At 32.2% G+C, this 20,743-nt stretch overlaps 1 protein-coding gene across 5 annotated transcripts in view; it reads left to right on the top strand.

The window, feature by feature from the left end:
• Cdh18 (cadherin 18) overlaps window positions 1-20,743 on the top strand; it is a 672,909-nt gene that overhangs the window by 542,412 nt on the left and 109,754 nt on the right. For all 5 annotated transcript variants that reach the window (XM_048803133.1, XM_048803131.1, XM_048803132.1 and 2 more), the window contains one exon: window positions 10,191-10,358. In XM_048803133.1, the coding sequence (XP_048659090.1) occupies window positions 10,191-10,358 (168 nt within the window). The remainder of the gene's footprint in view (window positions 1-10,190; window positions 10,359-20,743) is intronic.

The raw sequence follows: 20,743 nt of genomic DNA, 5'->3' as shown, positions 1-20,743 counted from the left end.
AATTCTGGAGATTACACCCTGGGATTTGTGCAAGTTAGGCAATGCTCTACCACTGAACTAGACGCCCAACTCTCTTTTTTAGTTAATTTTTTTTTCTAACTGATGAAGGATACTGGTCTATATCATCCTTTTGCTTGCAGACACCCAGTTCCCAACACCATTTATTGAATAGCCTGGCCTTTCTCTAATGTGTGCTCCTACCAACTTTGCTGAAAATCAATTGGGTGCAGATTTGGGGCTTTTCTCCTTGGCTCCCCTTTTCTGTTTCAATTGTCTATGGTTCTGATATTTTTGCCAGTACCAGGCTGTTTTGTTTATAACAGCTTTGTGGTATGTTTTGAAGTCAGTTTGTATAATGCTTCCTATTTTATTCCTGTTGCTCAATATGGCTTTGTCTATTCATTTTTTTTTCCTTTCGGTTCATTATAAACTGCTTTATTTATAATTGTGAAGAATGGCATTGGTATTTTGATAGCTATTGTACTGAATCTGTAAATTACTTTAGGTATTGTGGACACTTAAATAATATTGATTCTTACAGTTCATGAATATGGAATTTCTTTCTTTGTGGGTGTATGTCCTCTTCAATTTTTCCATCAGTATTTAATACTAATTATACAGATCTTCCAACTATTTTATTTCTATAAATTTTATATTTGTAATTATTGTAAATGGGATTTATTCTTTTATTTATATTTCACACAATTTGATATTGGCATGTAGCATTACTGACTTTCGAACATTGATTTTGTATCCTGTAAGTTAGGTAATTTTAAATTCATTTTAATAAAACTCCTTATGGTTTATAATTACTTGGCCCATGTTTCCTTTCAGAGAAACACTGAAATTCTAACATATTTTGTATAACGTACTAGATATTACATGAATAAATGAGCAACTTAGCAAATTAAGCAGAAAAATAAGTAGCGGAACAAAGGAGTAAACATGTTGTTTAGGTATGAAAAGAAACTTACCAGTTCCTCTGGTAAATGAATGTGTGTACCTCAGAAGATTCTGTGAGAATTTGAATGTATTGTTTATTTGTTTGTTCTAGCCTATTAAACTTTTCTTCTGCAATTTTCTGTAATATTAATTAATGAAGCAAATTTGTAAAATATTTTCATATTGTGTTCTTATTTATTGGGTAAAATAAAATCAAACATTTTGGAGAGTATACTGCTATACAAATATCATTAGTCAGGCACATAGACATATGGTAGGCCAATTTGTGAGGCTCAAGAAATAGTGTTTATAAGCACAGATGGATTTTCATTGTTAAGAAGTTGTATTTAGCTGAGTTCCTAGTTACAAACCCTACATATCAAGGTTACTGGGAAGAAATAGTCAGATGGTGATTTTCAGGGAGTGAGAAGCCTTTAACCATTTATTAAGATCATAATGAGAAACAAAACAAAATGGTAACACAAGCAATCACATTCTTTTGATTCTTCCAAGGATTACAGGAGAATAACAGGCAGCAATTTCCATTAAAGTATTTGAAGTACATATTTCTAGTAAAATATATCCATAAAACATTCATCTAGGATGCATTACAAACAGGATAAATTTCCTTTTTTGAACAAATGAACAATACAATGATTTATAATTAATTTTACCCCTATGTATTTCTTTTTCTTTAAAAATTTACTAAATGAAGAAGTTAATGTTTAGGACAGTTATAAAGCATTTGCTTCACATGGAAAAGACAATGGATTCAGTCTCCAGCAATGCAAAAACAACTAAATAAAACACTAACTGAGAAGGCAACATATTACATTTATTTTATCAATAAAAAGTAATATTGCAGTTGCTGGACATAATGGATACATGGACACATGCCAGAAATAGCAAACCAATTAAGCAAACATCATTTCTTTCTTGGACTATGTAAGTTTATTTTATCTTCATATTGTACATAGGTTTAGAAATCACAGTCATGGAAAATTATATTATCATTTTGTGTTATAGATGTGTGTAATATAATCATACACAGATTCATTTATTAGATGAAGATAAAGTGTGAAAAAAATGTATAACCTGTCATGTGAAAAAAAAATTGCCTTTCCAATTGCCTCTTTTCAAAGCATGTTACTGACCCCAAAGCACTGGAATTACACTGAATGTTTGTATGCTCCCAGATTCATATATTGAAGTCATAACTCCCAAAAGAGGTTATCAATGTTAGATTAGGTTATGTGGGTGGAGCCTACATGTTGGGAATACTGTCCTTACAAGAAGACAGAAAGGGTCACTTCTACACTCCAAAGCTAATACACTGGGAAGGCTGCATAGGACATTGTGAGAAAATAGTCATCTGGAAAACTGGAAGATGGCCCTCACAGGAGCCAAATCACCTGGCACCTTGACCTCGGAGCTTCTTAGAATCCTTACCAATGAAAAGTAAATTTCTTTTCTTTAAGCCATTCAGTGTATTTTGTTCAGGCAACCCACATGGACACATACCAAAATCAATGTGAAATTTTTGTGTGTCTGCCCCACTGCAATTTAATAAATTAGAATTTCTAGAGAACACATATGGTCAATCTTTCCCTTGATGAAATCTCAAAGAAATGTTTAAGCAGTGTCAGGTTTAAAAACTAACACAGATACAATAGTACCTAGGGCACCTCAATAATTGATCATCTAAACCAGTACAGTATTTAGAATAAAAGGAGCATTCCAACAGTTACAACAGGATAGTGTTAATGTGCACATGTACTAATAAAACCAGTGCATAAGGCAATATTTCACAGGTATCTGTACATTTAACCCCTTTTATATTTGGAAAAAATTATCTATAAAATTTTTATTACCATGAAATGTAGTTTCCTAAATAAAAGACGGCAGGAAACAAATAACAAAATGAGGGTGAGGGGAAGTGAATTTATATGTGCATTTATTCAAAATATATATTTTATTCTGTAAAAAATAAAAGCAGCTGTTGCTATAAGCATTGAGAATGAAACATTTGTGAGTTATTTTTGATTTAATGATTAAATATCTATGGAAATACTTTCCCATGTAGAGAAAGGATTATTCATATATAACAGGAAAATCATTCACTTAACAGGAGTGAAGAGAGGAAAAGTCAGAATGGCAATTATCAAGAAAACAAGTAACAATAAATGTTGGTGAAGATTTTGGGGAAAAGGTTCACTATTACTATAGAAATACTTTGGATTAGGCATAGGGGAGTGAAAGGAGGAGTCAGGTGTGGAGTAGGAAGCATAGCAGAATTAATTGCACATTATTACCCTATGAATATATATGGTTACATGACCAGTGAGATTCTATATCATGGTCAACTAGAATAACGAGAAGTTATGCTCCATTTATGTAATTGTCAAAATTCATTCTACTGTCTTGTATAGCTAACAAGAACAAACTAGAAAGAAAGAAAGAAAGAAAGAAAGAAAGAAAGAAAGAAAGAAAGAGCGAGCAAAGATGTATCCTCTCCCTATCCCTACTCCTTTGAAGGGAAAAAATATATACTTTTCATTTTTCTTTTCTATATTAAAATCTAAATGAGTGAACAAAACATATGTTCCTGTGTTTTAATCAGTTTTTTTTTTCTGATGTGACTAAAAGACCTGACAAGAGTAATTAGAGGAAATAAAGTTTATTTAGGAGCACGTGATTTCAGAAGTCTCAGTCCATAGACAACCAGTTCCATTCCAGGGAACACAAAATGAGGCAGAATATAGTGGAAGAGTGTGGCAGAGGAAAACAGCTCAGGACATGGCACCAGAAAGTAGAAGAGAGAGACAACCCCTCTCATCAAGGACAAAATTTATACCTCAATGGCACATCCCCCAAGTAAGCCACAACCTCCAGCCACATTCTACCTCCCTGTGGGTACTTCTAGGTTATCACAATGCATTTAGTCCTTTTTGTCCTTTTTTAAAAGTCTTCATAGTCTTAACAATTTCAGCATTACCAAAAGTTCAAAAACAAAGTCTCTTCTGAGACTCAAGGCAAAGTATCAATAAGAACCCCTGTAAAAATCAAAAGCAAGTTACATATTTTCAATACATAAAGGAATAGAGTAAACATTTCCATTCCAAAAGGAGAAATAGAGGCATGTAAAGAAAGTATAGGACCAAAGCAAACTGAAATAAATCCTAGCAAACAAGTCCTGTAGCTCCAAGTCCAGCATCTGGGGCACATGGTATCCTGATGTTCTCCTCAAAGGATTTGTGTAGCTCTTCCCAGTGACCTTGATCATTGCGGTCCAAATGGCCTGTATCAGTTTTTATCTGATCAATTTCTGCAGGTTTCCTTGGCAGATGTTCTATAGTACTGGCATTTCTTAATCTTGGAGGTCTCACTGCAGCTTCAACTTCGTCCTCACATCTTCATGCATTGCCCTTTCAGTGGGTGCCCACAGGACTCTGACCCTGCTGCACTTTGATGGCCTCCAAGGTCTTCCTTTGAAATATGAGTGGAAGCCTCCATAACTCCTTAACTCCAGCATCCTGTAGAATCAGGACCACATAGTTTATGCAAAGGTTTGTTGCCTTCTCGAGCAGTAGCCAAGCCAACTGTAACCCTGGCTGCAGCAGCCTCAGAGTGCCTGGACAGCTGAGCAGAGAAAGCTCCACTTACCAGGGACAAAATATAAACTGCAAAAGCACACCTCCAAACCCCACCTCCTCAAGCCACACCCAACCTGCTTACAGTTGTCACTCAGTTAATCCCCATCAGGAGTTAATGCACTAATTTGGCTAAATCTCTTATAATCCAATATTTTTATCTGAAAATTTTCTTTCATTGTATCACACAAGAGCTTTTGGGGGACACCTAATGTTTAAACCATAGCATCCTGGAACCAATAAGATATTTCAGTAAGTTAATGGAATACAAGCTTAATATACAAAAGTCAATCACTTTGCTATACAGCATCAGTTAATAAATGGAGATTGAACTTGAGAACAATATGCTTTGAGTATTAGCCAGTTATAAGTCTAAAAAAAATGTTGTGTGTGTGTGTATGTGTGTGTATTATGTGATTTTGCTATGGTGGAAAAAAAAAAAATATATATATATATATATATATATATATATATATATATATATATACACACACACACATACTACAAAATTGATGAAAAAATTTTTAAAAATACTAATGGGGAAAAGTTACACATTCAGGGGTTGAAAGACTCAATATTGTCAAAATGTCAATATTGTCAAATTATTCCCAACTTGATCTACAGATTCAGTATAATATCAATCAAAACCCAAATGTTATTTTTTCAGATATTACTGACATGGTTCTAATTCATATTTAGAATGACTAAGACCCAGAAAATCCAGCACAGTATTGAAGAAGAATAGGTCAAGATACTCACTCTATCTAAGTTCATGTTTACTCTAATCCTATGCTAATCAAAATAGTGTGATATAATGAAAAAATAGACAAAGAGTTCCACGGAACAGACTAGAGAGCCTTACAAAATCAGAAGATACAATTAACAGATTTTCACAAGGAAATGAAGCTAAGATAGAGAGAAAACAGAGTTTTTCTTAACATGGCTAATCCATTCTTTAATGAAAACGATAATATGAACTACTCATCTATATGCCAAAAAAATATGAAATTAGTCCTTATACACTTCATAAAAATTAACTCAAAATGAAATGTAATCTTAAATGTAAAATTAAAGAAATCCCTAGGAAATAATATGGGAAAAAGCCCAAGTGACTTGGCTATGGTGGGTATATTTTAGATAAAACAACCAATGAATTATCTATGAAAGAAATAGTGGACATGTTGTACTTCATTAATTTTTTCAAAGTCTATTTTTTTTCAAGATATTGTCAAGAGAAAAAGAAGTTAAGTCAGACACTGGAGAAAATATTTGCAAAGAGCAAACCTTAAAAAAAAAAAGTGAAATGGTTGATTTTATGTGCCAACTTCACTCGGCCACGGACAGCCCACATATATGGTTAAAAATTATTCCTGGGTGTCTCTGCGAGAATATTGCTACATATTCATATTTTAATTGTAAGGATCAGTAAAGCAGAGGTCCATTCCCAGTATAGGTGAGCATCATTTAATTTATTAGGACCCTGAAAGTAATAAAATATAAAGCAAGGGAGAATATGCCCCTTCAGATGCCAGAACAAAGCTGGGTCTTTGTTCTTCTGCAGTTGAACTAGACTTTCTATCATCAACACTCTTGATTTTGACATTCAAATATGGACTGGTATCCAGGTATGGTGGGACATGCCTGTAATACCAGTGGATCCAGAGGCTGAGGCAGAAGGATTGCAAGCTCAAAGCCAGCTTCAGCCAGCCTCAGTAACTTAGAAAGATTCTGTCTCAAAATAAAAAATAATAAAGGGCTGAGGATGTGATTCCATGGTTAAGAGCCTCTGAGTTCAATCACTGGTATGAAATTAAAATTAAAAAAAAGCTTGAGGATAATAACTATAGAATTTTTCAACCTTCACCATTATCTGAGAAAATTTATCTTCATGATTTGCTTTTTATCTATCTATCTATCTATCTGGCAAATTATGGATTCTGATTCTCCAGAGAACTATGAATAATGAAGACTGCTTCATATATATCACAATACATAAGTTAAAGCAAATTTAAAATTCAAAAGCAATAAAAAAGTGGAAAAATATATTTTTAAGTGGTCCAAAGACCAAACCAGACACTTTATGAAATAAGGTATATAGATGGCAAATTAATATATGAAGATATTCAACATCATATATTATTAGGGAGATGAAAGTCAATACTTTAATTAATCAGACACCACTATGCACCTATTTAATTAATTGAAATCAAGAGCCCTTAAAACAACAAGTGTTGGCTAGGTTATTGAGCAACAAGATAGTCATCATTGGTGGTAAAGAATACTATACAACCACAGTAGAAGACAGTTTGAGAGTTTCTAACAAAACTAACTCTACTCATACCATGTTATTTGACATTCACATCCTGGCATATACTGAAATGAGTTGAAACCTGATATTCACACAAAAATCTCTGCATGGAATTTTAGTACAATTTTAATTATAATTCTGAAATATAGCAGCAATCAATATATTCTTCAGTAAATCAATATGTACATAACTGGCAGTGCATCCATGTATGGGATATTAGTCACCACTAAAAAGAATGATCTGAACTATCAAGCTATAGAATGATAGGGAGAAGTTTAAGTGGATATTTTTAAATGAAATAAGACATCTGAATGAGTAACTCCTGCATATTTCAATTATATATCATTCTGGAAAAGGCAAAACTGTCAAGACTATAAAAATATTTTTTTTCTAGAGATTGGTAGAAATAAGGATTGAATAAGTTGAGAAAGACAATTTACATAGTATTTTAACTATTCTATGTGATAATATAATGTGGACACAGGTATTTTTTATTATTATTAGAATTCATAGAATGCACAACACCAAAAATGAGACTAAATGTGCAATCCAACTTCAAGTGATAATGATGTGCTGAAGTAACTTCATCAGTTGTAACAAAGGTACCAACTTGGGGGGAGATGTCTATAGTGTGCAAGGCTGTGTGTGAAAAGGGGAGGGAGAAAATGGGAGTCTCCGTACTTTTCAATTTTGCTGTGAGTCAAACTAAAATTCTATTTAAAAAAAAATGACTGTGCACTGTTTATGCTCCAGGCCATCTGCTTTCATATACCTGGGCTTCAGGTTAGATGAGAATAGCCTGCCCTGGACTGTGTTTCTATGGAAAGTTGACTGTGGCACTCCCAGTTACCAACAGGACTCTAGGGGTCCTGGCTAAGCTCATGCAACAAGGCCATCTCCAGGTCAATGTGGATTTTGATGATTCAGACATACTGGCTACTGCAAAGCATTTGTCAGCTTATTTCCTTTCCTTTACACTGACAAGTAAGTGTCTGCCCTATAAAAAATAAAAGCACCCTACTGAAATGATGAAGGTTCATAGGATACAACAGGGCATCTCCCTGGTTTTCCTTTTCTGGTCCTCTTAAATGACCAATATTCAAATTACACATTAAAGAGATATCTATAAAGTTACTCTGCAAGGATGGGTGATGGGTTTTATCTTTAGATATATAGAGCTTGAAAGCCTTATTTTACTGATTATGCAGTAGAAGATCATCCTTGACAACATCCTCACACTCCTTCCCATCTGAGTAAATTTCCATTTATAATTTATTCTTCTCCAAAAAGTCATCTTTATTTTTTTCTCAAATACTAAAAAATATATATCCTTTCTCTAAAACATTTTCAAAAATCCTTTGCTAATGTATTCCTGCATCAATTCAGTGACTACTTATGCAATTATCATATGTGATACAACATTGTTCTTTTTAATAAAGAAGCTTGAGGCTTTTCATATGCATGAATTAGATGAATCATTTATTATCATATTATTAAAATTTATTGTGATAAGAATAATTTTCATTTTTATTTAGCTTCAGGGGGTTTTCCTATACTTTCTCAGTTACATGTTCACAAGGCTTGAAAGTCCTGGAATCATTTTTCATGCCAGAGGCTCTCCTCTCAAAGTTATTACACAGAAAATTCATTCAGAAAAAAGAAGAAGAAGAACAACAACAACAACAGCAACAACAAGAAGAAAAGAGATGTGGTCTACAGTCCCATATATTTTCTCTCATATGTGGAAGCTAGAAAGAAAAAATAAATGTTTTGTTTTTGGTACCATGAATTGAACCCAGGGGGTCTTAACCACTGTGCCACATCCCCATCCTAAGTCCTTTGTTATATATTTTATTTTGAGACATGGACTCCCTAAAATGCTTAGGGCCTCCTTAAGTTGCTGAGGCTGGCTGTGAACTTGTAATTCTCCTGCCTTAGCTTCCTGAGTTGCTGAGTGCACCACCATGCCCAACTAGAAAAAAATAAATTTAATTAAAAGGACAGGCTCTTCTAAAAACCGAATGGAAAGTAGAATAGAGAAGAATAATTATAATGCACCAGTAAAAAGGGGAGTATTTTTTATAAAGTGATACATCTTTTCCAATCCTAGGACTTTTTTTTTTTCCTGAATATACAACGTCATTTTCTCTGTCATTTCAAGAAATTGTATGTACAAATGTTTGGTAAACTTTACAGTTAAAAGTTTCAATTGGCAACTTCCAACAAATTGTAGCAATAACTAGCTAAATGTGAGTTCAAGAGAAGTTCTTTTTGTATAGACATAAATATACATATTTATAATATATATCATCTAGGTGATTTTTTTAAAATTTTTTTAAACAATAGGCTCTCAGTTAACTTGGTCTTCTGTAAAATGTGGTTTTGTTTTTTAAATTTAAGACTACTGAAAGGGCTATTGATTTCTGGAGGATACAAAAGGTGTTTATATGTATAAACATTATAAAAAATGGATATATATTTTTTATGCCTTCATTCAATCCAAGTATCCATCATGAAGAAATGCATTAAATGTCTCCCTAGCAATATAAAATTAAAAATGTGACTTTTACTTTATTTTTAGACTCAATATCGTAACTTTATTTGGCTAAAATACATATCTTATTCTTGATAAATATGTTTTCTGGGGAAATATATTTTTTCTCAATATAAGTTAAAATGCTTCTTTGTTCAAATGTCAACACTCCTGCAATGTTTCCTTCATCAAACTTTGATGACCCTATGAGCAAGCCATGTAAATTGTTCAGTAAGGAAGAAAATTAACCACTGCTTAAATCAATAATACCTCTTAACTGAGACTTCTGAGAGGAACAATTGTGAAATGCTTAGCCCACTAGCAGAAGGAATCAGGGCAGAGGACTGACCTCAAGGGGCCATCAACCCCAGGAAATGTGGACTGATGGATATCTTAATTAGTCACAAAAAAAAAAATGGTTAGGGATAAGTGGTTGCAGATAAATGACTCCATAAATCAGTTTTAGTGCATTGTTAAATTGCAGAAGTGTGGATTTCTTTTAAAAATATGCTATTTAAAAACCATTTCTTAGATCAGTAGAGGAAAGGGAACAGAGGAAGGGAGAAGAGGGGGAAAGGGAGAATAATGGGGACTGAATTAGAGCAAAGTGATCCTATGCTTTATAATTATGTTAAAATAAATTTTAATATTATGTCTAACAAAAGAAAACATTTCTTAAAACATAAAAATATATCTGAGTAGCCTTTCATTTATGTAAAACACACACTGATTATTGTTTAAAATGCATGTATTACAGGAGTTATTAGAACGGCCTTACATAATATGGACAGAGAAGCCAGAGAACACTACTCAGTGGTCATTCAAGCCAAAGACATGGCTGGACAAGTTGGAGGGCTTTCTGGATCTACTACAGTCAACATCACCTTGACAGATGTCAATGACAACCCACCACGGTTTCCACAGAGTAGGTACCTTTTTCCTAGGATTTGAATATTTTACTATGCATTTATGTAAAACAAAATGAAATCCCTGAATATATAGTGCTTTGTTGTCTTATGTGGGGATATTTTGCTTTTGTAGCTCTTGATTTTCCTATGGTGTTATCTCTAGTCAAAAGTTAAGACTATCGAAATCTCTCAATCCTGAACCTGCTATATAATGGATATCAGATGAAAAATGTGAATTTCTGCTGGCATCAAAGTTAACCATTCAAAACAGTCAAGTGGTGCTAAGTTACAATATCCTACATTTGCCAAAATAGTTATGCATTATTACAGCTTACATGAAGATGTTTACAGTGCATTTTGTTATCGTAATTTTTGAATGTGTTTATGCAGATATAGATACATTTATGGTATGAATGATTGCTTTATGCATACATGTACACATACACTGGTATCACATAAAAGACCATTACAAATAATTTAATTACATGTGATCTCAGAATAGAATATCCATCTTGAAAACAGATCATGATCCAAAAGGCAATTCAGGGAAACAAGGCAAGTATTTATTCTGTGACTTTGGAAGGAGGTGGTGTTCATCCATCTTCAGAATATAGAGGATATAATTATATTATATTGGAGTATTTTTAATATGGCAGTACTGTGGATAACCACTCATAGAATGATCCTTAATTAACATAAAAATCCAATTGGGGTTTACTATAGATGTCCATCCTACCAAATGATGTTTAAAACCTGTAATTGAGTAGGTATGCTGGTATTTCAGCAAAGGCTCATCACAAGTCAGTATGAGATTCCTTTCCTAAGGTTCCTTCTTAATGTTGTTCTCAGTATATCCAGGCCTAACTACAGTGAAATATTGTGTATTCCTAAAGCATAACAATGCTTTTCACAAACTTATTTTGACTGGGATCATCCTGTACTCATACTGTTTAAAATTCCTGCTAAATTTCTCTGTAATATCTGTTTCAGATGAGTTGCTTCTTTTGATTTCCTCTTGACATGGCACTTTTGCATGCATGTTTATCTGTTCTAAGTCCCTGTGTCCTCTATCACTATGAGGGCCTCTAAGTATGAAAGAATTTTGATTTGTTTTTGTAATACTACTTGTTCAAGCCAGTGACCAGAACTAGATCAATGACTGTTAAATGAATGAGTGAATTAGTTGAATTTAAATACCCCATCAAAATTTTATTATTAAAAAGACAGCCAAGTTTATAGTTACATGAAAATCACTTAAACATATTGGTGCTGGAGATAAGAGTATGTGAATAGGTTCACTTGTGGCCTTTGCTCTATGAAGTATGTACGAAATAAACTCGTAGATCATAGATGGGTCTACATTACATTTAACTTTAGATATAATTAAATTGCAAAATGTTTTAAAAATTACACTGTACATTTTTATCTATTTTATCACTTAATTTACATAATGGAAGCACATGTGCACACACATACACACACATACATATATATTACTGAGACAAGGGCCGTTATTTCATATGATATGACAATTAAATTGGAAGTCTTTTTTTAAACTTAGGATTCCAGAAGTTAATTCTCCTACTTAATTTTAATTTTATATTCATCAACCAATGAATTCTAGTATTCTATTGCCTAGTAGGTATCTAGGGTTAATAATATCACTTTTGTGGGGAGCGGTACTGGAGATTGAAATCAGGGGGACTCAACCACTGAGCCACATCTCTATTCCTATTTTGTATTTCATTTAGAGATAGGGTCTGGCTGAGTTGCTTAGGGTCTTGCTAAATTGCTGAGGCTGGCTTTGAACTCAAGATGCTCCTGTCTCAGCCTCCTGAGCCACTGCACTCAGCAATAATATTACATTTAATGTTTCAAAATAGCTAGAAAATAGAGATTTGAATGTTCTCAACACATATAAATGATAAATGTTTAGGATGATAGATATGCTAAATGTTCTCATTTGATTATTACAATATGTGTACTGAAAATATCATGGAATCTGAAGTTCAGATTAAGCTAATTAGATTTCTAATCTACCAATTTACATTCTATGCGGCAATTGATAGGATAATAAAGGGTAACATCTGAAGTAAATCTGAAATTCTCAAATCAACTAGAAAACAGAGAATGGGAAATATTACAAATATATTTTATTCAGCCTTCATTAAAGACACATTTTTATCTTATGTCATGAAATTTAGTAATAAAATGATAGCTTATCTTTATTACATATTTATTAAACTAAAAAAGGCAAATATGACTACAGAATATATTCTTTCAGAAAAATAAATATTAAGTGACTTTTTTTAATTTTGAAGTTGGACATTTTGAAATAATAATTTTGGGTTATGTACCTAGGAATTTACCAGAGTATGCGAATCATTTGTGATTTAAAAAAATCTATTTGGTTATATTCTATGACAAAGTTATACATTCTATCTTCTTTTATTGCTTATTTTACATGGATATCTGTGTTTATGGTTATAAGGATATATTTTTATAAATAATTTGAGTATTATCAGTTAGTATTTATAAATCATTTTGTAATTCTTCACAGGATTTTTTTAATAAAACAGTGCTGACTTTTTAATTGAATTTTATAAGTTTTCATTCTTTCTTCCAGTAATTTACAAATGACTTTTGCAATAAAAAGTGAGAAAATATTTTTTTTTATAATTGAATTACCTTACCAATATTTTAAAGAAAATTATCATTCCTAGAGGAAAATCAGCTTTGTGCATGCTGACACATAGGAACAGAATATGTTAAGTTATGCTATTTTAAATATATCCCAAGGAACTAATACAGGATAATTACCCTCTTATGTGTGGTATTCAAGTAGCCATCTTTATACTACATAGTATTTATGTATTAGAAACATCTTAGGTAGAGCCTAACTTCTTTCTTCTTTCTTTGAATTTTACTGTTTTGTTTATGAAGATGTTAGTTATACATAATAGCAGTATTCGATATGATGTATTAAAAATGCACATAAAATAATTTTATTCTGTTTACTTCACCCCCCACAGATCCTTTTTCTCTAATTTCTGGGTCTTCTTGATGATCCATAATTAGTACTCAACATAGGTTCCTTCGATTAAAAAGAAATTCCAGATTACATGTGTTTTTTTTTCTTCTTTTTTCAAAGTAGCATCTGAGCATAAAGCTGTATTTACATAAAAAATTTAAAACAGATATTTAAAATCTTTCTGCTTAATCTTATCAACAAAGACAAACCAGTTAAGTCCTTGTTTCTAACCACTTACAATGTCAATTTTCCCTAAGAAACATTTATATTTTTTCTCTTTTCCCAAGTAAATACTCTTCATATAAGACAAATGATAAATGAGTTGAATAAATGTAATGATCACATTAATTACAGCTTTTTTAGGCTGGAGATCAGGTATACTTAGGAAATATTCCATGTACTCATCTGGCAAAGTTACTGAAGTAAAGATACACATTCTTTTAAAAATCAATTAGAGTCAATACTGTCCTGGGAGGAAAAGGTATATTAAATGGGACAAGCTTCAGTGAGCCAAATTCCCTTTTATTATTCCCACCAAGTCTTCCTTTCTTCAGTTTACAACAGTTAACCTTTACTATTTTATGATGCAGTCTAAGAAATCATGTGCAAAAGATCACATATGGTGAATAAAATTATGGCACATTCAGAAACAAAAATATGAAATAATGAGATCTGTATGTCTATGATGCTATAATTCTAGCTCTGTTTGAAGACATTAAAAGAAAAATTCATTAATGAGGTAGAAGTTAGCAATATGAAAGTTTCACACATATTCAAAATATGATGAAAAGACTTTATTAGTATAGTACATATAGTTTGATGCCTGAAGCACAACAGTGTGCCTTGCCTTACTTGGTAACTCAAAAATTCTAACCTTCCTATTGAAAAGTCAAGCAAAACTAATATTTTGAAGGTAGTTATAGTTTAGCAATTATGTTACTCACTTTGGGGGATCAGATTTTTCTCGTCATTTTTAACTCCCTGCATTTGTGGCATCTCTTATTAATTTTCCAGTTCTGAAGAAAGGTTCCAACATTAAACTTTCATGTCTGCATTTTATTTTTATATTGTGGTGTTCTATATTTGTATCTACACACATATACATACATCTATATATCTATCAATAGGTACAAATGCATACAGTAAAGGAATTTTTGTCTTAATATTCCTAAAGAATATAGGTACTTATTTGTCTTTTCTCATGTAGGTATAAGTTCATAAGTTATTGTGCTTTACTTTGTTGTGATTTGCAGTTATTAACTTTTTTTTTAATAAACTGAGGTTTGTGATAACAATGTTTCACCAAAAGCATATACTCACTTCATGTCTCTGTGTTACATTGTGGCAATTCCCATAATATTTCAAATTTTGTCATTATTATTATCTCTCTCATAGTGATCTGTGACAAGTGAATTTAGTGTTACTATGATAATTGGTTTGGAGTGACACATAGCAACCTATCTCACTTAATGCTTAGTGTTTTGCATATGTTCTGACTGTTCATCCCTCTCCCTTTCCTTGGGCTTCCCAATTCCCAGAGACACAACAATATTGAACTTAGGACAATCTATAACACTATAACCCCCATAAGTGTTCCAGTAAAGGAAAGAGTCACATGTCTTTCACTTTAATTTAAAAAGTGGAAATTAGTAGGCTTAGTGAGAAACATTCAAAGCCAAGATAAACAGAAAACCAGGCTTCTTGCATCAGTCAATTTGTGAAGGCAAAAAACAAATTTCTTGAAGGGAATCTAAGTGCTGCTACTCCAGCGAACACAAATATGATAGGCAAATAGGATTTTTGCTGATAATAAGAAACTTTTTTTCTGGTTAGAATAGGGGATCAAACCAGCCACAATGCCAAAAGCCAAAGCCTAATCCAAAGTAAGGCCCTAATTCTCTTCAGTTCTTTGAAGGCTAAGAGACAAAGCTCTCCATGACTAGGAGAGACTGGTTTGTAAGGTTTGAAGAAACAAGTTGTCTTTATAACACAAAAGAGCAAGACAATGCATCAAGTGTGATATGAAGTTGCCAAAGTTATTAACTAAGGTTGTTGATGGTAGTGGTTGCTCTAAATAGCACATTTTTAGTGTAGATGAAACTGGCTTGTACTGAAAGATGATTTCATCTAGGATTTGCACAGATAGAGAAGAGAAGTCAATCCTGGCTTCAAAGCTTCGAAGACCAATTCTTCCCCTTTTCAGAGACTAAAGTAGCCGATGGTGTTAAGGGAAAATCAATGCTAATTTGCCATTCAAGAAATTCTAGATGCCTTTAGAATCATACTACTCTACCTGTGCTCCATAAATAGAACAACAGGGTGTGGATGACGTTACGTGTGTTTACAACATAATTTATTGAATATTTAGGCCCAACATTGAGGACTATACTCAGAAAAAGTAAATTGCATTCAAAGTCTCATTGACAATGTACCTGATCATATAAGTGCTCTTATGGAGAAGTACAGTGGAATTACTATTATCTTTATGTCTCCTAACAATAAATCTATTCTGTTGCCTACGAATCAAGGAGGAGTTTTTATTTTTAAGTCTAATTTTTAGAGAAACTGTAATTTCTAAATCTATAGCTACCATCAATAGTGATCTCTATGATTAATCTCTGCAAGGTAGATTGAAAACTTTCTGGAAAGAATTCAACATTATAAATGTCATTAAGAATATTGATAGGTTTGGAATATGGCTCAGTGTTTGAACGTTTGCTTAGCACACATGAGGCCCTGGGCTCAATCCCTAGAACCACAATCCCTACAACTACAATACTGATTCTTCGTGGGAATTGATCAAAATACCAGCACTATCAGAGTTTGGAAGAAACTGATTCTAACCCTCAGTGATGACTTTCAGGGGTTTCAAGACTTTAGTGAGAAAGCAGTTAATGCTATAGTAATATTAACAAGAGGAAAAGATTTGAAGTATAACCTGTATATGTGAGTGAACTGTTGCAATCTCCTGATAAAATTTTAATAGAGAAGAAGCTGCTTTTTAGTATGAGGCAGAGGGAGAAGCTTATTGAAATGGAGTTGAATCCTGGTAAATAATGATGTGACTATTGTTGAAATAACATTATGGGATTTAGGATATATATAAACTTACTTGATAAAGCAAAAACAGAGTTGAGAGTATGGGTTTCAATTTCCAGGAAAGTTATACTATGGGTAAAATGTATAAAACAATATCACATACTACAGGGAAATCTTTCCTGATAGAGAGATTCAGTAGATGCCGGAAACGTCACTACTCTCTTAGTTAAAGAAAATACCACTTTCACAGTAACCTGCAGCAACATATGCATCTGATCAGTAAGGATCAAGCTGAGTCCTTCCATCAGGAAAATCCTAAGATTCCCTGAAGCCTCACATCATTACTAAGATTGCTGGCATTAAAGTAGTTTTAATTAAGGTATATACATTGCTTTTAGTCATAATTGCATACTCAATAGTCTATAACATACCGTAAAGCCAATTTACAAAGCATAGAGACACCAAAGAATTTGTGACTTGCATTAATGAGATAGTACTACGTTATGGTTATGGTGTTCTGGAATTGAGCCTGCTCTCTCCAAAAAATGCCTGTGATGACTTTGAGTTTTATTTCAGGAGAATGCTGGCTCCATGGGATAAATTAGGTATCAGTCTCCTAGTTACAATTTCTTTGGAATATTTTGTCACTGTCATAATTTCCCTTTTAAATGTGTGGCAGAATATACCAGAGAATTCATCTCTTCTAGGGATACATTTTTGGGGGAGGTTTTGGATAACTTACCTCACCAATAATATAAGGTTTTTATTTCTTCATAATTTAGTTTTGATAGGTCAACTTTTTTGAGAATTTTTTTCATAGATTATAGAATTTTTTGGAATATAGTGGTTCATGGTACTCATGAAAATCTTTTCCTTTCTGAAACATCAGTAGTAATGTCCCAAATTTCTTTTTGATTGGAGTAGTTTGAATCTTCTTTCCTTTTCTCTCAATCTAAAATAATTTCAACTTTTTTGTTTTTTAATTTATTTTCATTTTTATTTGTTCTTTTTAATTATACATGACAGTAGAATTCATTTTGGTATATTTGTAAAAGCATGGGGTATATCTTGGTCTAATTTCATGGACCAAATATGAAACAATGGTCTCACCTCTTGCAGACCCAGATCTCTCAGCTCTTTGAAGGGATGGTATAAGAGCAAGTAGAAGCACGACAAATGCTTACCACTTTGAATGGACTTTTCTTAATTGAACATTTACTTAGATACAGTAGACTTTTGTTTATAGGTTGAGTTTATCTGATTTCAAGTTTTGTTCTGCTGTTTCTATGTGGAAATGAGCCTCTGGAGATTCCAAATCTGCCATTTTGTGAGTTGCATCTTTATTATGCATTTAAATCAAAAGTGTTTATAATGTGTTTTTTTCCTGATCAAAAAAATCTTATTAATAATTTAATACATTAACTAAAAATACTACAAGTTCTGTTGCAGACATTTTGTGTTGTAGTTTTCTCTCTTCATGCATTTCTATTTTTTTAATGAAAATAATAATTAGCAAGAGTGAAATAATCTTCCAGATAATTTTCTTTTTATTCTCTTAAGGAAAATAATAGAAAAAAAATCAGGTGCATAAATAATTATTAGTATTTTACTGTAAAAACAATTAGGTGCCTGATATGAAAAAGACACTTAAGTAAGAGTGTTGAGGAAAGACATCATTTAGTATCCAAAATATGGATCTCAGTATTTTATAAAATATCCGGATAAAGGTATAGACATTAGTTCAAGAGACCAGAAGTTGGCACTTTCTGCAGAACTCTAAGAGACCCTTTCTTTTCAATAAATCCACCTCCTCAAGTAGGAATATCTGCTGTGGCTATCTGTGCTTGGATTTCTGTACACCCTGTCTCCCTGATTCTCAACACAGAGGATATGATGGACATTGCTATTCCTTTGCCACAGAGCTCAGAGTTCTTCAGTAACTCTTCACTGTTATAGATCAGACAGGACATACCTACATGGTTGATGACTGTTAAAGCAGCAATGGAAATTCTTCTGTTCTAGCTTGTATACACAAGAAATTTTATTCAGTGTGAGTGTACTTGGGAAGCATAATTATCAAATATTTTAATTTTCTAAAACTAGATCTTTATGAAAAACATTGGGGATTGTTTCCTTACAAAATAACTTGAATAGTGGATTCCTGGATTTTGAAATTGTACATTAAATGACTTGAGATTTATCAAGAGGCCTTATGGGTTCATAAAATATTCTTGACATCAACTTCTTCATTGTATCAAATAGGTCTATGATAAATATTCTTTTCATTATAAAATCTTAAGGTGTGCAAATATGTTATAGCTATCATATATTTGTATATCATATGCATATAATATTTAATAATGTAATACATAATGTCTATAATATATAATACACCTACAATACATCTGAATAGCGTATCTCCTATACATTCACAGACACACACATGCACACACTTGTAAATTATCTTTTAATGCTTAGGTATATTCAATGACAGAATGCTAAAAATATTGCTAGTATAGTTATAAAAATTAACATTAAGCATTTTTATAAAATCTGTTTCAAAATATTCTTTTAGTTATTACACTATAAATTTCCCTTAAATTTTCCAGTTTTGCATTAGTAGTCACAAATAAGTGCATAGTCATAAATCAGCTTCTACTTTAAGTTCATTTTTTTTTAATTTGGAAATATTAGTAACTCTAAGCTCTTGAACAAATTTTAAAGACTGCAATGTCATTACTACTTTTGATGTGATTTCACTTGTTAGATTTTACTGCAAATCTCCTCATTTGCATGATTTCATTGGCTCCAGCCAACTTGAGTGATTTTTAGTATTAAACATTATTCCAGTAGTTTTGTGAACCTAAATTAAGTTTATGGAACTGAAGACAGAAAATTTAACTTTTATTTCTAATTTGAATGTTTAAAATATAATCCCTTTTTGATTTCTTAATTTCCTGTTATTTTCCTCTGTTGTTGTTGATACGTTTTTTAATATGATTATTTCAGTGAATAGCGAGAATTCTAAAAAAAAAGTAAAAAAAAATTCTCTACATTTGGTTCACTCAATTTAGTTTTTTTTTCTTTTTATTTTCTTTTTGTTAGAGAGAGAGAGAGAGAGACAGAGAGAGAGAATTTTTAAATATTTATTTATTTTTTTATTTAGTTTTCAGTGGACACAACATCTTTATTTTTTTATTTTTATTTTTATGTGGTTCTGAGGATCTAACACAGTGCCCCGTGCATGCCAAACAAGTGCTCTACCATTTGAGCCACATCCCCAGCCCCTAGTTCACTCAGTTTAATACCACTAATGTTTATTATAAAATTTAACCATTTTATTTATTCTTTATTTTTTGGTTTGCATTTTAAAGTTTTCAAATTGTTTTCAACTTAGTTTTATAAACAGATATTGAGTTTTTGGTTCTCAAAATTCATTTCAAATTGCAATGAGAATTCAAGAAATAGTAACTGTTATTAATTTGGGAGTTGTAGGCTTATAGATGACACTTGGAACTATAGGAATAAATATTACCAAGTTATATTTGCCTCAAAGGATAGCATTGCTCCTTTTTGTAGCCTTCATTTCTATTTTGGATACACTAACTCCAGGGAAAGACCCAGCAAAATTCAAAAACCCTTGGTTCAAAATTCCTCTTTAATGTTGTATTCCATCAAGGTGAGACCTTGTTGAGATTCTGCATGGATAAAAAAAAATGTGGCATATATACACAATGGAATTTTACTCAGCATTAAAAAAGAACAAAGCCATGGCATTTGCAGGTAAATGGATGGCATTGGAAAAGATAATGCTAAGTGAACTCAGCCAATCTCAAAAAAACAAATGCCAAATGTTTTCTCTGATATAAGATACAAGGAGGTTGACTCATAGTGGGGTAGGGCTGTGTATTAAGAATTGTAATGCAAAAAAAAAGTACATGTATAAAGGCAAAAAGAAAAAAAGAATAGTGTTACCTTATATTAGGTAGAGGGAGTGAAAGGAGGGGAAGGCAGGGGATGTGGGGATAAGAAAGATTACTATCTAAACATTATTACTTTATGTATATATGTGACTGTATTACCAATATGATTCTACAATATGTATACTCAGAAAAATGAGAAATTATATCCCATCTATGTATAATATAATCAATGTCTATAAGTGCATTGTACTATCATGTATAACTAATTAAAACAAATTTAAAAAAATTTCAAAAAAGAAAAAAATTCCTCTTCAGGTTAGGATTTGTACTTAGAATTGATGACTGCATTCAAGATGTTGGGGGGAAAAACATAGTAGTAAAGGTTTTAAAATCACAACCTTTCTCTTCT

Source organism: Marmota marmota, unplaced genomic scaffold (assembly GCF_001458135.2).
Source record: "Marmota marmota marmota unplaced genomic scaffold, marMar, whole genome shotgun sequence".
NCBI classification, from domain to species: domain Eukaryota; kingdom Metazoa; phylum Chordata; class Mammalia; order Rodentia; family Sciuridae; genus Marmota; species Marmota marmota.
Note: the sequence above shows the minus strand (reverse complement) of the source record. Positions and strands in the feature narration are given on the sequence as shown.